Source organism: Equus quagga, chromosome 17, assembly GCF_021613505.1.
Source record: "Equus quagga isolate Etosha38 chromosome 17, UCLA_HA_Equagga_1.0, whole genome shotgun sequence".
In the NCBI taxonomy this organism is placed as follows: Eukaryota; Metazoa; Chordata; class Mammalia; order Perissodactyla; family Equidae; genus Equus; species Equus quagga.
Genome location: NC_060283.1, coordinates 10633720 through 10652841, shown reverse-complemented (window position 1 = coordinate 10652841; position 19122 = coordinate 10633720). Strand labels below are relative to the sequence as shown.

Sequence of the window (19122 nt, the reverse complement as noted above, 5' to 3'; positions counted from 1 at the left end):
GCCCACCTCTGAGGGTGGACAAGATGCCCATACAGAGTCTTCCCTTATAGGACATCAGCTCTGTGAGGGCAGGGCTCACTCTTGTGTTCACCATCGTCTTCTCAGCACCAAGGACAGAGCTGGGCATACAGCTGGTGCTATATAAATGCTTGTTGAAAGAATGAGTCAGGAGGAATCCCAGCCTCCAGGAATAATGATAGTAATAGAAGCTACCATTATTAAGTACCTACTGTGTACCAGACTACAGGGTCCATGAAAGCAGGGGCTTTATCTGCTTTGCTCATTCTGATATCCTCTGTGACAGGCTGACGCATGGGAGGGGCTCAGTAAATATTTGATGAATGTTCAAAGCTTGCATATGTTATCTCTTTTGTCTCCCAAACAAGATGGGAGGAAGAGATGGGAGAGGCTGCAGTGACAGAGTTTGAGAGCCTCTCTCTTTTATACACACACACACACACACACACACCCCATGACCCCTCCCTTCTTCCTCCATGCCCATCTTTGCCTGACAATTCTTGATTTTTCTAGACCCAGATGAAAAGCACCTCTTCTAGGAAGCCTTCCATAATCTCCCCAGTGAGAATTAATATGTCCTGCCCCCAGCTCCCATCACACTGTGCCTGCACCCTTCTTTTAGGGTGCAGCGATTAAGTACCAGGGCTCTGGAGCCAGACTCTCTGGGCTCAAATTCTGACTGCTACTCTTCTAAGCCGTGTGACCTAATTTCTGTGTGCCTTGGTTTCCCCTTCTGTAAACCAGGGCTAATAATAGTGCATGCCTCATAGGACAAGTGTGAGGTTTAAAGGAATTAGTGCATATAATACGCTTAGCACAGAGGCTGACACAGAATAAGTAGGCAATAAATGCTGGCTATTATCCTGGCATCACCACGTCGTGCCCTGTATTAGAGACATCTGGGACATGCAGTTGGCACTCAATGAGTGTTGAATGAAATACTGAACTAGATACACATCGAGTTTTCCCCAAAGGACAGCAGAGGTCATGCCTTACTCAATTCTGTGCACCCCTGAGCCCTGCCACAGGACCTGGCCCAAGGCTTGACCAAGAGTAAGCACCAGTGAACGCCTATGGCAAGGAATAGGGAGGGCTGAGGCGTGCAGGTGTCGGCGGTGGGGGGCGGCAGCTGGAAGCCAGGCTGGGCTTCAGGTATGAACTGCAGACCGGACCCTGTCCCCTGCCAGGGCTCTGCCCCCACTCCCAACTCCTTCTCATCTCCTCTGCAAGTCATGATTTATGGATGAGCAGAATCAAACAGGCCCACTGACTGCTGGGATGCCCCGGGGAGCTGCCGGAGAGGGAATGGACTTCTGAGGGCAAGTGCACCAGCTGCCCAGAGGGGAATGGGAGGGGAGCCAGAGGCGGAGCAGGTACACACACGCAGGCCACAGACACAGACAGCTATGGCTCACACACACACTCCACTGAGATGCACCCCTTGCATGGACACTCATGTTCACACTCACACACACACGCATGTATACCCATGGCAACAAGCAGATGCCCAGCCCACCCTGCCACCCACGGTCTCTAGGCGTTCATGCACTTCCTCTGGCCTTGGATCTTCCCTCTGCCCATTATTTATCTACTCAGATTCTGTCTGTCCTTCGAGGCAGAGCAGTGGGACAGGAAGTAGACTTGGAGGCAGATGACCTGGATTCAAGTCCCACCTCTGCCCCTGGTCAGTCACCCCAGGCAAGCCCTTTCTGGGCTTCAGGGCTTTACCTTCAAATGATGATGATAACCCCTGATGTCCCCTGCTGGGGTCCCGTCAGGACCAAATAATAGCCCACATTAACTGAGCACATGCTGTTTGTGGCAGAGACTGTGCCAGGAAGATTATATGTACCATCTCGTGAGATCCCCCACCACCTTGCACCAGTATTTCCACTTCACAGAGGAAGAAAGGAGCATGGGGAACTAAGGCAACTGGAGCCTGTCCTTTGCCACAGCTACAGCTGCCTCCCTCAGAGCTGAGGGGACAGCATTCTGGAAGATGCTACACAGCATGCCCAAGCCACACCTAACTCTTCTCCTTCCTTCCAGAAGGCCAACCTCTTGCACACTTGAGGCTTTGCCTAAGCTGTTCCCTCTGCCTGGAATGCCCTTCCTTCTATTCTCCACCCTCAAGATCCCTAGACAAAGATGGTCTTCATCCCCTCTCACATTTCTTCCTGCTTCTCCTGTAACTGTGGCATTTCTTCATTGTAGGTTAATAATTTGTACTTTCTATGTCTTTCCCCCACTGGGGGCATCTGGAGGACTGAGACTCCAGATCGCTCATCTCTGTAGCCCAAGGTCCAGTACATACAAGAGGTTGGATAAGTAAGTGCATGAAATTATTCAAGGCCCCAGGGGAGCCCACCTCTTTCAGGAAGCCCTCCCTGATGACAAGGGCTCACAGCAGCCTCTTCCTTCTCTAAACTTGAATTAACTGACCCTGGGTCCAACCTAGTTTTCTTGGCAGTAGGCCTGTGCCCCCAGCAGAGCCAATAAGGTAAGATCCCATCTCTCCATTGTTCAGAGTTTCCCACAGCCCATAGCCCAGAACACGATACGGAGAAGCTCCTGGACACGCTGGAAACCTGTGCACATCGGCTCTTCCCCCTAGAATTCACTTGTTCTCTCACACTCAGATGGTGACACACACACTCCCCATATCCAGCCCTTCCAAAGTTGTCCTGTCACCTCCATACCCTCCCAACCTGGCCTGCTCCCCTCTTTCGAGCACCCCCAGATCCCAGGCCCTTGCCTTCCTTACTAGGTGCCTTAATCACAGTAACTAAGGAATGCAACACTGGATCAGGTTCACAGCCCTCAGCACCCCTCTGCAGGTAAACACTCTCACGCTCATTTTACAAAGAAGGAAACTGAGGCTCAGAAGGGTTAAATGCTTTCCCAAGGACACACAGCAGAGAGCCGTAAAGCCAGGATTGGACTCCAGTCTGTAAGACCTCAAATCCTGCAGCTCTCACTCCTGTTCCATCCCAGGGAGGCAGAGCCTTGAAACAAGTCACTCCGAGGACAGACAGAGGCAAGAGAAGAAAGAAACCGAGTGAACACAAAATAAAGAGCAGCCAGGGACAAGGCTGCCACTTCCCTAAGAGTTTTACCAAAGAGAGCGAGGCCCTAGTTACTCCAAGACCTCTCTCGCACACACACCTTTCTGGGGGCTCCTTCCACCCTCAGTAGATAGAGGCTCAACCCACCTAAGGGTCTCAGAAAAGGCTGGGGGTTGGGAGCCTGGGGCTGGACCAATAGGAGCAGGTAGAGGAAGTGGGTGGGGTGCCCAAGCACTTGCCCAGGCCCTGTCTCTGGTGCTGACTAGGGTGCAACCACTATCCGGGACATAAAGCGAGTGATGTTGGGGGTGGTTGAGGCTATCTCTGCCAGCACGTTCCCATCCTGATCCCGCCTCCTCCTGCCTGATTCTGCACCAGGACATATCGTGCCCCAGCGCCTCCCCCCATCCTTTGGCGGCTGCAGGATGACGTTCAAGGTGGAAAGCAGTGAAAGCTGGCACCACAGGTTTCCATAGGAAGCACCCCTCCACGTGCATGCTGAGCAGATGGAAATGGGGGAAGGTGGGAGGGTATTTACAAGTGCAGAGCCTACCAGCCCCAGGGCGATTTGGGCATGGGGAGGGGGGCATTTTTGGTGCCTATCCCACTCCCCTTCCTCCTCCTGATCCTACATACACAAAAAAGCCAGAAAAAGGCAGAGGTGGGGAGAAAGCAGTGGGGAGAAAACCAATGAGCTAAACTCTGAACCCCAGACTGCCAGGCAAAGCTCCAGGACTCTGTCATACTGAATGTTTTTTCCCCTCTCCATCCAAAAACAGCCCCCCTCCAGGCCACCCACCTTGGAAATGGGCAGCTCATCCCCTGCAATAGGAAACAGAAAAGAGATGGGCAGGTAGAAGGAAGAAAGAAAAAGGAAGGCACGAACAGAACCCTGCACTTATTTCCCAGGAAAGCTGGGCCTTGGCCCCACCCCCATGCCCTCCGGGCAGTCTCTCTGAGCATCCTTCAGAAGGCCACCCGCCTGGAGGCAGCCACAACCCCTACGGCCTCACCCAGGAACAAGGCTGGCCAAAGGGGAGGCCCGAGGGGAATTGTTTTGGAAAGTTATGAGTAGCTCAAAATAGGGGCTTAGCACGAGCAAGCTTCTTCAACCTTGACTGTAATAAAAACAGATAATGCGTGAGTGAGCTAGGAGAGTGCTGGCAGGGGCCGCAGAGGCCGGCTGGATGCAGACGGTTTAGAATTCAGGGGAGATGCCAAGTGAGTAAACAGCGAATAAAGGATTATCCGGATGGGCCAGGAGCCATTCCAGCAAGAAATTGGACGGGGACATGTCAGGATCCACAAGCACTCCGACTCCTCATGAGGGAGCGGGACCTGGCCAGCCTTCTCTATCTCTGCTCTCTCTTCCCTCAGAGAGCATGGCCCTTGTAATAATGGCTCACATTTGTTCAGGGCAGAACGGTTTACAAAGTATTCCAGAGTTTACCGAGGGTTTCAAATCCACGTTGTATTTCTGCTCAGTGACCCCCTCCCCTCATCACAGCCACCCCCTACCTGTCACAATTCCTGGCTTAGGGAAGCCTGGGGCACCTGGTTTCAGTCTTCAGCTTCAAAAGAGGGGGAGAGGGAGACAGGGCATCTGCAGACCCCTAAGAGCTGCTGAGTCTGGAAGTCATCAGGGTCAAAGCCATTCAAGATGGACAGGGCCAGGTACCAGCTCTGAGCAGGAAGCCCAGGTTGAACAGTGTCCAGCCAGGAGTTAGCCCAGAACCTGTCACCCTCCCCACCCACTCTGATCCCAAAGCTGATGAGCTGCCTGGGCAGTCATGAAAACGATCACGTCTGTCACAGCAGCAGGAACCCAGGAAAGGAGGAGCTCAGATGGAGGGCCTCTCCACCAGGAGTGTGGAGTGGGGGCAGGATCATGGATGTGTGATGATTAAGTGCAGGCCTTGACCACTAGTTACTCCTATGAATAATGTATTGGTGTGCCTTGGCCTAAATCAGCATCTTATTGTTATTAATAATACACAGCTGCAAAGAAGCTGGGCTTGGAATGGTGTGCTATATTTTATTTGAGGATCTCAGAGCACTTAAGAGTTCCTTATGCTGATGACTCAACTCTATCTCCCCAAGTTACAGACTTCCTTAGAGGCCAGGGCACCTATCCTGCCCTGACACTCTCCCACCTGAGGCTTGGAACCATGAAAGCCACAGCAGCTAGGAATCTTGCATCCGGGGATTCAGGTTCTTGACCTGGGCTTTTGAGGGAGGAGGGAGTACACTTAATCTTTGCCAGCTCAAGGGCTCTTGGGCATGCAACATAGTGCGAAGCTGCTCTCAGAGATGTTTAGGAAGAAGGGAGATAACTAGTGGGAATCCAGGTGCGAGAGAGATGGATGAAGACCACAGATCCCCATCTGAATCCAGTTCTGCCACCCAGTGTCACTGTGGCTGCGTGACCTTAGGCAATTAACTCAACTCTCACTCCTAAGTCTCCTCGTTAGAAACAGGGTGTCTGAGATTCCCTCTTGGAGGTACCATTCTACAGTATTCTGGGGTATCACTAGCGCCACAAATACTGGGAGAGAGCCACTGAACGCGCCGCCCTAAACTCTGTCCACGGTGCTGAAACAGCGCTCAGCCGCGCCTCCTCTGTCCTTGGTGCTGAAACAGAATTCAGTGCCGGGACTGCGTCCTCCTTTAGGCCGCCCTGTGCATTGCCTCCGGCGAGCGGGATCCAAGCCACCAGAACCTTTTTCAGGACTGCAGCATAGTGGTCCAAACTTCCTCTGCCAATTCCTCCCTGATCAGCCCCGAGCTGAAGCCACGGCAGCGACCAGCTGACCTCAAGAGCTCCCCTTCCCCAGTGAGGTCCTCAGATGCCGAGGATCCCAGTCAGCAGCCCAACTCGGGACAAAAAGAGCCTCCCCGCTAACGCAAATGCCACATTCCATTTCCTCAAAAGGAACCCGCTGCACTGCCTCCTTGCGGCTGGCGCGGGTACTGCGCTCAGAGCAGGAACACAGAAGGTCCCCAGCGGTGGTGCTGGGCGGGTGGGGAAGGAGCGGCAGACGGTCCGGCCCCCGCCGCCCCCTCACCTCTCCCGGGGCAATCTGGCGCTCTGAGCTTGCAGCGCTGCCCAACACCCGCACGCTCCAGGCTGTCCGACTGTGTTCTGGCCGCCTTGGGGCGCCATGCTGCCGGTTCACAGCAAAGACGCAACCCAGGTGGCCCGACTGACCAGGCGAAACTTCCTGCTCCCTCCTCCAAGGTAGGTGGAGCAGGCCTGTTTAAACAAACGCAACCTTTCCTCTCGCAGCAGGGCCAGCCCTATCAAGACGAACACAAAGGCCTGTAATATGCCTCCCCCAGGGCAGAGACTCTCTACCTCACACCCACCCAAATAAACTTGCGCACAGCCTCTCCTTGGGAAAAAGTAGGGGTGGGTGGGGGGAAGGCCACAGCTGCAGCCCACTCCTGTTCCCCCCTCCAGCGATGGGGGCTCTCTGTGAAGCAGATCTGCTTGGTGGTTCTAGGGACTGCTTGATATTAGACTGGGTGTAGAAATTTCCCTCCTTCCAAAAACCTGAAGATATCACCCCAAATCACAGCTTTTCTGGATCCAGACAGGGAGTAAAGATGATAGCCTTTAATTACAGTAGATACAGCTAATATCTTTTATTGAGCACTTACTATAGGCCAACCACTGTGCTAAGAGCCCGGCAAACATTATCTCATTTAGCCTTACCGCTCCCCCCCACCCCCACCCCGCAGAGGAGGCATCATGATCAGCATCCTACAGATGAGGAAAGTGGGGTTCAGAGAGGTGAGGTGACCACTCAGGGTGGTGCAGCTGGCGAGTGTTGAGCCTGGCATGGGAAACCACATCTGTCCGCCCTTAATCTTACAGCTCAGCTGGACCCACCTGGCCATCTTTCCATGTCTGGAAGCCTCACTGCCCCTTAGGTGTTTCCAGGACCACCCCACCCCTCCACCACCCTCAAGTCTCAGCTGAGAGCCCCATGGAGGAAGACAGTAACACCTCACCCTCTCACAGCACTTTATAGGCCTGCAAAGTGCTTTTATAGCCACTGTCCGAATCAACCCTCATGATAGTGAGGCCCTCTTCTGATTTTACAAGAGAGAGAACTAAGGTTCAAAGGGATAAGTGGCTGGCCCGAAGTCACACAGTGAGTAGTGGAGCCAGAACTCAGCTGAAGATGGTGGGACTCCCAGCTGAGTGCTCTCTCCCCACATCCCCAAGGTTGAGATCCTGGAGGCCAGACAGGAAGGAAATCCTGAGGGCCTTTGTCTCCTGAGGGGCTTCCTGAGGCCCTGACCTGGGCTGTTTCCCTCTTCCTGCTTCCTAGGGGCTGTCGGTTGGCTCAGCTCTAACTTGGAGTCCCAGAGTCTCAGTCTAAATGAATTTTTTTTTTCCAGGCAATTACTTCCTGCTAATTAGGAGGCAAGGCTGCCAGTCCCTGGGCCCTGGGCTGACCCCTTTTCTCAACTCACAGAGGTGGGGGCATTTTGAGGTGCTGCATAGCAGCACCAGCCACAGACATTGCCTGGGTCAGCCCTGTCGGCTGAAGGAGACCAGGAAACTTTTGAGGGCACGGGGTCTGGTGGAGGAGTAAGGAGCTCCAAGGAGCTGGAAGAAGGGAGGTGGGGTGAGAGCGATTCTAAAGTGGGAGAGAGCCAGGGGACAAGACGCTGGAAGGAGCCTAGACATGCCGAGTAAGAGAGAGACCTAGGCTCTGGAGCAGCAGGGGGAGCAAGGAGGATCCAGAGAAACAGGGCCACGTAGGAAGGAGAAAGGAGGAATCTCAGGAAGCAGAGAGAGAGCAGAGGGGAGAGGGAGAGGAAGGAAGAAGCACCCTGGAAAATGGTCAAGATGACAGAAGTGGAAGAGGCAGAGAGGGGGAGATCCTGGGAGACTCCAGGAAGGGGAAGGAGAGAGGAAGGACAGGGAGGAAGAAGGAACTGTTGAAGGTAAGCCCCAGGGAGAAGGGGAGGAGAGCCGGGGAGGACGGCTGGAGTGGCAGCTCCCAGGGCCCCAAGAAGGGCTCTCTCTACGTCACTGTCCTTGAGCCTCCCCCAATGTCAGTGCCCAGCCAGTCGGGCCTGCACACCCTCCTACGCAGCCACAGGTGCGGGCGGGCATTATGGCAGGCCACCAGCCGGCTCAGGCCCCAGATGCTCCACTTACCCAGGGCAGCCGGCCCACTTATCTTCCTGCCAACCTGCCACCCCTCTAGGGGCTGAGCCAGGACCCTCCTGGTCACAGAGCAACATGACCAGGAGGCTCTGGGACTGTGTGTGGTCCAGCCTCTCCACTTTACAGAGGGAGGATCAGGGCCCAGAGAGGAAATGGTGCTTGTCCAAGGTCATATAGCAAGTGAATGATGAGGCCAGATGTAGAGGGCTCAGGGGCTAAGTCCCAGTGGTGAGTCCTGCTCCCTCCTGGGCAAAGCCAATAACAGGAGACAAAGACAGGTCTTGGTTGCCAGCAAGTCAGTCCCTGATCAGTTTAAGCCCCATGGAGTGTAGGGGGGCAGGCGGAAGGGAGAGAGGGTAGCCAGGGGCTGGAAGAGAAGCAGAAGAAGTCACTATTTATGGAGCACTGGGTGGGAGGGTTCTGCATGGGTTATAATTGCAGCCAACATTACTGAGCTCTTACTAGGTACAGCCTTCCAGCCACTTAAGACATTACATGCAGGACCTCACTTAATCCCCAGGATAACCCTATAAAGTATGCTATTCCATTAGAGGGGAGAAACCAAGGCTCAGGGGAGTTGAGTAACTGGCCAAGTCCACAGGCTAACCCGTGGCATAGGCAACGGCTAGCCACTGCCCTGAGGAGCCCTCCACCCCAGCATTATCTGAAGATGCTCAGACCCCCGAGTTCCCAAGATCCCAGCCCAGCCCTGGCAGAATCTAGGCCCCAGATGCCAATGGGGTTACAGTCTTGCATTGCAGGGGCTTCTCGTGGCTCAAGGGGGCGGGGCAGTGTCATGAGATCCTAGACTTGAACAAGCCCTGTCTAAGGGCACTGGAGCCTGGGTTCTAGTCCTGGCTCTGCCACTAACTTACTGTGTGACTTTGGGCAGGTCGTTTGGCCTCTCTCGACTTGGTGCTCCCACCTATATCATCAAACGCAGGACCAACAATAAGAGTTAGTATACACTTAGTACTAACTCTGTGACAGGCACGGTTCTAGCGATCTACACACATCACTCATTGCACCCTCCCAGCAGCCCCCTGAAGTAGGCGTATTATTGTCTCCATCTTACAGACAGAGAAATGAGGCAATGAGGTAACTTGCCCAAGGTCACAGACCTAATCAATATATGGCAAATGTAGGATTTGAACCCATTACTTTTTGATCCAGAGCCCATGCACGGGCTGCCACTGTGCATTATTTCTCTAATGGTGTCCCAGAGAGGTCCCCCTGCACAGGCACACATGCCATCATGCTTCCACATGGAAGCACACAGACTGTCACGTGTCTGCATGACATGACATATGTTTGTTCACGCTTCCACCCCCACTCCTGTGCTTTCACCCCATTTCTGTCTGGAAGGGCCACGCTCGGGCATACACTTCCACAAGCATCCCGGCACCAAGAACAGGCTGACTCCAGCAGGGCCACACACATGCACACACACATCCCCCTTTCTGGGCGCTGGCTGACGCGCGGGGGCCCTGCGCCACACTTCAGCACATAGCCACGTGGCAGTGACGTGGGCCACCACACCCCTTTTCCTCTGCCCCCCTCTAGTGCCTGGGTGGCTCGCACGTCACATCGCACACCTGCCGGCACCCCATCCACGCTGCCTTCCTCACGCCTCTCCCCAAACAGAAGCGGGCACCTTCTCCAGGAAGGAAGCGGGCACAGGCCCAACCTGGCTCCCACAGTCTGAAGATGCCAGCCAACCTGGGGGTGGAGAGGGAGAAAGAGGCATCGACCAGAGGGTCTGGGGGGCCTGGGGTCCACGGTTCCAGTCTGAGACTAAGCCCTCCCTTAGGTCTGAGTGCCAGAGGTGAGCTCTCAAGACCCTAGAAATACCAGTCCCCCTTTGTCATTGCCAGATATGGGGCCAGATGGGGGACCTGCGGACAGAGGGTCTGCCCATCACCCCGGAGCAGAACTGTGATGCCCCTGGGGCTTCTCTGGCCAAGTTACTGCTGCACCCCTCACTACCCCATCCCTGGTCCCTGCTCTCTCCTCCCCCTGCCCAAGCATCTCGGAGTTCTGGGTATTTTTAGGCCTCAGCTGACAGGCTGTGAAATCGCTCCCTTCGCACCTCCCCAACCAGGCGGGGGCTGGAGAGGGAGGAATGGGGTTGGGGGGGGGCACACACAGCCAATTCATCAGGCTCCTCCAGGGCTGGCAGGTGCCAAGCAGGGAGTGAGGGGTGCGTCCCCTTGAGTGAGAGGATCCTTCCACAGTGCCTGTAAGAGGGAGAGGAGACAGGGTGGGAAGGAGGCTCCACCCCACTCCAGGGACGTGAGAACAAAGGCTGTAGGGGACTCCTCGAGCACTAAAGGAGGCAGTGGGGACGCCCGGAGTCCAGCTCTGCAGCCAGCACTCCCGGCACTCCCTTCTGAGCGATGGGCCGAGAGACAGGCTGGCTCGGATCCTAGTGGAATACGGGAGGCACCAGGCAGTGTAGCCCAGTGGTTAAGACCTAGGCTTTGGAGTGAGGCTGACTTGAAATCTCATCCCTGCTCTACTGAGTGACCTGGTGAGACGCTCCACCCCTCCGGGCCCCAGTTTCCTCCTCTGACCAGTGCTAATGGTCTCTCCCTTACAGACTGCTGTGAAGATTAAATGAAAAGACGTATGTGAAGAACGAGGTGGTCTGTGGACCCACCAGGACCTGCTAGGAGATTCTCCCTTGCCGCTTGCAAACGTTCCTAAGCGCTCCTTCCCTGGGCTGGCTTCCTTACCGTGATCCCTGATGCGGGGCCTCCAGTTCAGCCAGGCATCAGGCTGTTTGGGGCCTGCCTGACCCTCTCCCCTCAGGGGAACAAGTCCCCCGCTAAGGTGGGTAGGCAACGGAGACCATCCCCCCTGCACCACTTCCTGCTGCAGGGCACACAGACATGCCACGTGTGCACACGAACCCAAATACCACCACGTGTGTGTGCTGCCAGCGCCTGGGTGTGAGGGCGTTTGCCCTGGGGTGACCCCCTAGGGGAGTGGGAAGCCGTACCCAGGCCCTGCTGTGAATGGGCCCCTGTGCCAGGGGCCGTGGGCATGGAGAGGGGGGCGGGTTTCCGTGGAGACAGGTTGGCTCTGGTGGGGCTCTGGAACTCAGGCCTGGCATCTGGAGCGTGAGCCGTGTGGCTCCCCCAGGGCCGGCCCTGATGCCCATGGTGCCAAATGGGATGCAGAGCCAACCCTCAGGAGCATTAACTGTGTCCACTAGGCCCTGGGCCTCCCCACCTTGGCTCTACATTCCTCCCTGGGAGGCTTTCTCTGATACCGCAGCCCCCTAGGTAAGCCCCCTGAGGGTGTCCATCCGTGCCCAGGCTGCCCCCTTGACTGCCCATTACCCACCACAAGCTTTCCAAGTGCAGGGCCCCAGTCCAGCTGGACACTGCAGACCTCCTCATGTGGTTGGACCCAGCCTGTGCAGGTAAGAGATGGAGGAGGGGCTGGGCAGAGGAGGGGATAGATATGTTAACGGCAGGGACCCCCCCTTCAGGCTTCCTACCCTCTACTCTTCTGCAGAGGGGAAGTTCTTTGTAGAGATCTGCCTGAAAGTCATCCACCGCTCTCCACTGCCCTAATTAAAAAAAAAAACAACTCCAGTTTTCCTATTTCAGAATGCCAGGACCTTCATAATCCGGCTCAGCCCAGCTTCCCCAAGCCTCAACTCCTGCTACCACCCCCAATGGCCCCCCTTCCCACCACCAGCTGCGGCCTCGACTGGCTGAGACCCACCACACCTCCAGGTCGTCGTGTGTTCTGTCCCCACCATCCCAAATGCCTCGCCCCTGCCTGCTGACACGGCAAGCTCTTATTCTGCCTTCAAGACCCAAGGCTCTGGACCCAACACTCGCACTCTTGGGTCTGGCGATGTGGCTGGAATTCCGAACCGACTCTTAAGTGCAAGTCCCTCCTTCCCAGGGTGGCCCAAGGATGGACAAGCTGACATCTGTCCTGTGCTTAGAACAGCACCACACACAGTGAACGCCCAGCTCGCCTTCGCTGTCTGGACAGTAACTGATGGATGCCGCCTCGGTGAAGCCCTCCCCAACTCCCATGCACCAGGCCTGCGGCAGGCATGTCTTCCTCAGTGCTTCCGGCCCCCTCATCCCACACGTCAATCACTCAGTGCGGGGTGATGTGGATGACAGCTGCCGTTGGCTGCGTGTTTACTATGTGCTGGGTTCTCTGCTAAAGATGCTTCCCGCCCTATCTCACCTCAGCTCCAACCCCCTGGGAGGTAAGAACCATCATCATACCCATTCAACAGGGGAGGAAACTGAGGCCAGTGGTGGCGTAACTTGCTCCAGGGACACAGCAGTGTTCCTGCTGGAATTCAAAAGGACAGATGTTTGACCCCAGACACCTAGCTGAAGACAGCCAGCCTCTCCTGCACATGAGTGCTTAGCAGATACCGAGCGCTCCACAAATAAGAACTGACTGTTATGGTGCTATTGTTATTATCAGAGGAGGGGACAGGGTGTGTGGCGTGACCTGAGAGGGGCGACCTTAGGCTGGACCCCCTAGAAAGCACGAGACCCCCACTCCTGGAGAAAGAAATTGAGGGCTCAGAGGGGCCCTTGGGATGCCAGGCATGGGGTTCAGCATGGCAGAGAGGAATGCAGGGAGCCCCAATATCTGGACCCAGTGGCCTTGGGGAACCTGAAGGGTGCTGGAGTGAATAAACACTCCAAGGGGCTGTGTCGGGCCCAGGTTGGGCAGAGTGGGAGAGGGCCTGCCGTGTGCTGGCTGAGCTGGCCATCGCTCTCTGGCCCCGCTGCCACCACCCCGCGGTAATGAGACGGATCCAATTTGTACCCAGGGCCCCGCCGGGAGCAGCTGCCGCGGCAGGGTTTGAAGTAATTTAATTGGACACATTAGCCACACAGCTCTCTCCTCCACTCCCCTTGTGCAGGGCTCCACGCAGGCGCCCCTCGTGGCCTCCCACACCCCACACCACCCTACCCTGGCTGGGGGCAGGTGCACGCCTCACCAGCTAGCACCGTGAGACCCCCACCTGCTGGGACTGACCCCTCAGCACCCCTCCTCTCTCATTCCAGGGCCTCCTGGGGCTCTAGAACCAGAGGGCCGGCTGGACTCTGCAGGGCCCAACGTCTCCCCTTTCTCTGAGGCAAGCAGCGACTATGGGAGCCCCGTGCAATGGGACCTCAGACCTCTCCCTCCTGTCCCCTCTGATGGGCAGAATGGGTCACCTCCTTCTCTCTCCCAGCCAGCCCAAGAGCCCCCAGCTTCCTTCCCTCCAGGAAGGGCATCAAAGGAGAAGGGCCACTACCCAGAGGAGGGGGTAGTTCTCTCAAGAATCCGGGAGAGGGGTGCATACACACACACACACACACACACACACACACACGCACAGCATCAGACGTAGTCACAAACACAGATGTGCCCAGCTCACCCCACACACGCACACACGCTAAGAGACCTTCACGATGTCGCGGAAATGCCCGTATCCATACACACTGAAGCTCCAACACCCCCACATCCACACCCGTGCACGCAGCACAGCCAGGTGAAGCCCTGCTGCCAGCAGATGGAGGCCTTGGAGGCGGCCACACTGGCAGGTGGGAGGGTGTGGCGGGGGGCAGGCAGGGCCCCTGGAGGACACAGGCCCTGCCTGGCTGGGTACAGGGCCAGGGGAGGTGCCCTCCCCAACGCTTTCTGTCAGAGCTCCCTGCGCACCTCGACGCACCTTGCTACAAATACACTCATTAGCTGCTGTTTACCGCGGGCTCAGCGCTCAGATGAGCGCAGCTATTACGGCCGTCCACCTGCTACCCGCGTGCGCACGGAGGTACCCACACAGCACAGTGCTTCTCCCCACCGGCTCCGCCCTCCCTCTCCACCGGTCCTGTGGCCCCACACCCTCAATCCCGCAAATACATCAATTCCCCAAATATCCCAGCTCGCGGTACAAGTCGGCTCCCTGCCCAACCCCACAGGCGACACACCTCTTCCAAGGGGCCCCTCAGGGTAGAAGCTGCAAAGCCCACCAGCGCAGGCCGGACGTGCCATCCCATCTTCCAACCCACTGGGTCCAGAATTCCAGGCGCTGGCTCTGGGCACCAGCCAACCCCTTCCACAGGTCCCATGCCGTCTGCCAACTCCATTCCAACCCTTGGGGAATTCTGCTGGGTGAGACCAAAGGCCTGCCCTCTAGACACAAGTTGGACAGGGCCCAGCAAGGCTGCCCTGCTGCCTGGAAGGTCAGGAACTTCCATGGCTATGGAACTGGCACAATCCGCCTGGCACCACCAGCTGGGGTTCCCTGGCAAGGCAGGCGGGCACCCGGGCTGGGCCTGGCACGGGCTGGCTCTGGCACCTGGCCAGCCCGGTGACCGCCCCAACAGAGAGCTGACCTCACCAGCTGCATGTGCCACCTGTGGGCACTGCCCATGGAGCCTGGGCAGGAAGTCTTCTTCCAGCTGAGTCCTCGGCTCCGGGACGGGGCCTCCCGCCCCCCGCGAGGCCCCCCTCGCCACTCCTCTCCCTGCTGTTCCAGGCTCACTCCCCTGGGGGCAGCAGTTATGGAAAATGGTCCATCAGATTCAATAAGGATGCAAGCCCCTGAGAGAATAGGGGGTGGGTGGGTGGGGAGTGGGGGAGGGAAGGGGACGGGGAACCACCCACTCCTCCCCCATGGTACCTCAACACCTCCCGCCACAGCAGGGCTGGAGGGGTAAGACAGGGACAGCCCTCCACTGGCACTCTATGCTGCCTTCAGCTCCTTGGGCTGGAGCTTGGGGTCAGCCAGGGGCAAAGCCCAGCTGCCCAAGGCCTGTCTTTGCTCACCTGACACCCACCTGTTCCCCTGCCTTCAGGTGTCCCTCACCTGTCACCTGCTAGCCTGTGTGTCCACCCCAATCCAGCCCGCTCTAGTCCCCCTTCCCAAACCAGGAGGGGCTCAGAGGCTGTCTCTCTCCCCACCACCCCTCAATCCTTGAGCGCCCGGCTTCTTGGTCACGCTGTTCTCACAAGGCCACTGAACAGCAAGGTCCAAGGCCAAGGAGGGGTCCTGTCTCCATGGAAACACTACAGCCTTGGGGGCACTGGCTACCTTGGCCCAAGCCCCACAGAAGCCATCCCTCCTGCCCTACTCAGCCCCAGGTCCCAGCCCGGGCCACAGCCTGTTGGAAGATCATCGATCAGTCCCACACTCTGATCCAAGCCCAGGATGCAGGCCACAGAGGGGGCAGGGGGTGGGGGATGGAGGGGTAGCTGGGGTGGGTGGAGAGTTTGTCAGTGAAATGGTCAGACAGAGTCAGGCCTCCCTGGACCGTCCCACACCCGAGCCTGGGTCCCTAACCCTGATGGCCCTCACGGCATACCCCTATCCTGCCCCACACATTGCCCAACAGCCTCTGCCCCTAACTTGTGGCCAGTGGGTGAAGGGCTGGCCTGCACAATCTAGATCTTTCTGCCTTGAGAGAGGAGACCCACCGCGTCAAGGACCTCTGTCCCACGCCGTGTGTCCCCCACACGCCCTAAGAACGACCTGCTCCGTAGAGTGGCTGTAGGGGGCAGAGCCCACTAACAGGTGGGACAGATGAGACTTGGAGCCCTGCTGCCCCCAAGGACAAGCTCACAGAAGGCTGGGAGCAGGGGAGGCAGCCCTCAGGACCTGACCTCTCTCCCAGGCGCCCCTGCACTGGCCAGACTTTCCCTCTCTGGCCTTGCTCACTAGCTCACCGCAAGGTCACCTCTCCCTCCCTCCCTTCCTGCTGCCGTCCTGCCTGCCCACTGCAACGCTGACCCCTGCAGGCCTGCCAAGGCCCTGCCCGGCCTGGGGACAGGCAGTCCAAGGGACACAGGGAGGCCTGGCCAGGCCATCTTCAGGATGGACGGAGGATGAAGGCTGAGGGCAAGGAGAGGGCCTCGTGTCTATGGGAGCGGTGGAGGGGAGGTTGCAGGCATGGCTGGGGAGGCTGGGCACAGTTTGGAGCAGAAGCCGATGGGGGTTTGTCGGGGGGGGGGGGCTGGTCTTCCCTCTTTTTCCCACAGTCCCTTGCCTCAGCCAGGATAGGGCAAGGAATGAGCTGCGTGGGGGGATCAGGGGCCCAAGTGGGGAGGGAACTGCCCCCTGAGGAAGGGTCTCAGCAATAGGCTGAGCCCTGTGGGGACTCAGAGTGACTGGGATGATGGAGAGTGTCCCATAGGGACCCTCTGGAACCAGCCTGGGACATGGAGGAGCAGGAGAAGACAGGAGATCAAATTTTCTTTAAAGGACTGGGCCACAGGTGTTCCTGAGAGTGAGATGAATGGATCAGGATGTAAAAGGTACTGGTCGCTGGGGGGCCAGAAGGACAGCCTGAATCACGCAGGACTTAATTTGTACATCTCACTCCCACCTGGTGCCAGCCAAGAGCGAGATGGGGGAACAGAAACAGGGGACACACAGCCCTGACCAGGGGAGCAGAGTCTGGAGGGCCTAGGGTGAGTGGGTGGGGGAAGTGGAAGTCTGGCCTGGAGCTGTAGGGATTATGGGAGGCGGGCAGGGATGCTAGGGGGCACGGAGGCCAGATGGAGGTCTCTGGCTCCTCAGGATCCCCAGGGGACCAGGATCAAAAGCACACTCTGTTCTCTGCAGCCTATTTCTGACCCCACCCAGCCCAGTGCCCACAACAGGGAGAAGTAAACCTCAGGCCAACCCTGCCACAGGCACTGGGGGGCCATGCAGCTGCAGCTGGAGTGGGCAAGACAGGTCTCCCCCCCAGACGGGGGGGCTATTCGAGGAGGGGGGAGAGGGAAAGATCTGGGGGCCAGCAGCTCTGGGTTCCAGGCCCTTCTCCCAGAAGATGCCAAGCGTGTCAAGTTGGCCTCCGTGGAGAGGGCAGAGATGCTTGGAGGAACGGTGATGTCATGGTGCCCAGGCGGAAGAGCGAGGGAGACGGGATGAGGGCATGCCCCCAGGCCCCTGGCCTAACAGGAAAGGGGAGGCTGCCAGCCTGGCAGGGAGAGGGGTGGGGGAGTGTCCTCACTGCATCCCCCCCTTCCATCCTCATCCCCCAGAGCTGGTCTCTGAACTAAGCTGTTGGCTACTGAGATGGTGATCCCAGCAAGAGAGTGCCTCTGCCTGTGGTCCAAGTGCTGGCAGCTGGCAGCCTCCTGAGGGAAGATGCCAGCGCAGGTGACCTGGGTCCAGACAGATGAAAGGAGGAGTCTACGAGGGCAATGTCCCTTCAGCCATCACCCAAAGGACATTCATGGATGAGCATGAGGTTCCAGAGAGGGAGACCGAGTCTCTTTCACCCTTATACTCGAGTGCTTAGTGGGTGCAATGCCTGGCACCCAGTAGGTCCTCCTCAGTGAACTGGGGCTGCAATGACTTGATGGGGGGGGGGGGGTGAGAGCTGACTCTTCAGGAGGCAGGGAGAGGCTGAGGCTGCCCCTAGACGGAAAGAGTAAATGCGGGGCCGGGGCAGGAGTGGGAAAAGACGGTGCCCACTGGCCTGCCCTCAAAAGCCTTGGGCTCTGGGCCCCTTCTGTGGAGGGTCTTAGAGCTGTCCCTCTCCCCAGCATCCCCCACTCCCAGGTCGGCAGGCATTAAGCGGCGAGGTTCCTCATCTGGGAGCAAGTCTTCAGGCCGGGGCGTCGAGCATCAGAGAGAAACCCAGAAATGGAGACCCTGATGCCAGAGCTGGCAGACTCAGGGCGCTGGGTCTGGGGTGGGGCACACCAGGTGGGAGCTAAGACTGAGCCTGGGCAGGAGCTGCAGGGGACCTGCCTACAGGTGGGCACCGTGTGAGGAGGCGTCAGGAGCCAAGGAGGAAATGGCAGAGCAATTTCCCGAGGAAGGAGGAAAGATTCCTGGGCTTGGCTTCGAGGATGCCAAGCAGACGTGGGCTCCCAGGCCACTCCCCGGCTCGGGCTCCGGCTCCGGCTCGGCTCGCTCCGGAGAAATGCAAAGGAGTGCGGCCCCTCCCCCTCCCTCCACCGACAGGACTGGAGTGAGTTTGGGGTTCTTTGCTTCCCCCCCTCCCCAAGCCCAGGACAACATTCCCCAGGCACCCTGATTCTCACCGGTCTCTGCTCTCTCTCCCTTCAGTACTCCTGCCTCCCTCCTCAACGCTCCTGCGGTTACCCCCGCCCCCAGAAGCCCCCCTCCCCGGCCGCTGCACCAGATTCCCACTTGCCCCCTGGCACCCTCTCAATTCACAGCTGGCACTGCCGATGTCACTCCTCTCCCCTGTGCCCACAACCTTGGCCAAAAGCTGCCCGGGATGCTTGCCTTGGGGTCCCCCAGCGCTGGCACCCCCGGGGCTCTGGTGCTGGGGACCCAGGGTTGCCTCGGAGGGCACTGCCCGGCTCCCGCGGGGGCAGCGGCTCCTCGCTCCGCCACACACGTTGTCCTTGGGCTGCTGGGGGTGGGGGGGAGGTCCTTGTGGGGACACTGCGAAGCCGGCGCCCGGCATCAAGCCCGGCAGTGCCTGGACTGCAGGGGGCCGGGGTCCGAGCGCCTGCCGCTCCAGCCCGCGCCCCCGGGGCTGCGATGACCCCGGGGGCAGTCCGTGCAGCTCCGGCGGACAGCAGCCCCGGGCTGGGGCTCCGAGACGGCGCCGGGCGCTGCCGCCGTCCTGCCCGCCGGAGCGGGGCGCCCCAGCCCGCGCGGGGCCGCGCTTACCTGGGCTGGCCGCCTCCGGGTCCCGGTACATGGTCCCCTCGTCGCCGGCTCCCTCCGGGCTCCTCAGAGCCGCCCGCGGCCGCGCGCTGCTCCGCCGCCGCTGCAGGGCATGGGGCCGGGCGACCCCCGGGGGCGGGTCCGAGGGCAGGGGCCGCGCGGGCTGCACCGAGCCGCCGAGCCGGGGAGCGGGGGCCGCCCGCCAGCCCTGCCGCCCG

The 19122-nt window shown here is 58.4% G+C and overlaps 1 protein-coding gene across 5 annotated transcripts in view; it reads right to left on the bottom strand.

The window, feature by feature from the left end:
* The window catches only part of SYT7 (synaptotagmin 7), a 60711-nt gene extending 41627 nt beyond the window's left edge, over positions 1-19084 (bottom strand). For all 5 annotated transcript variants that reach the window (XM_046644613.1, XM_046644615.1, XM_046644614.1 and 2 more), the window contains exon 1: positions 18908-19084. In XM_046644613.1, coding sequence (XP_046500569.1) covers positions 18908-18938 — 31 coding nt within the window. In that variant the 5' untranslated portion in view covers positions 18939-19084. The remainder of the gene's footprint in view (positions 1-18907) is intronic.
* Positions 19085-19122: the final 38 nt, after the last annotated feature.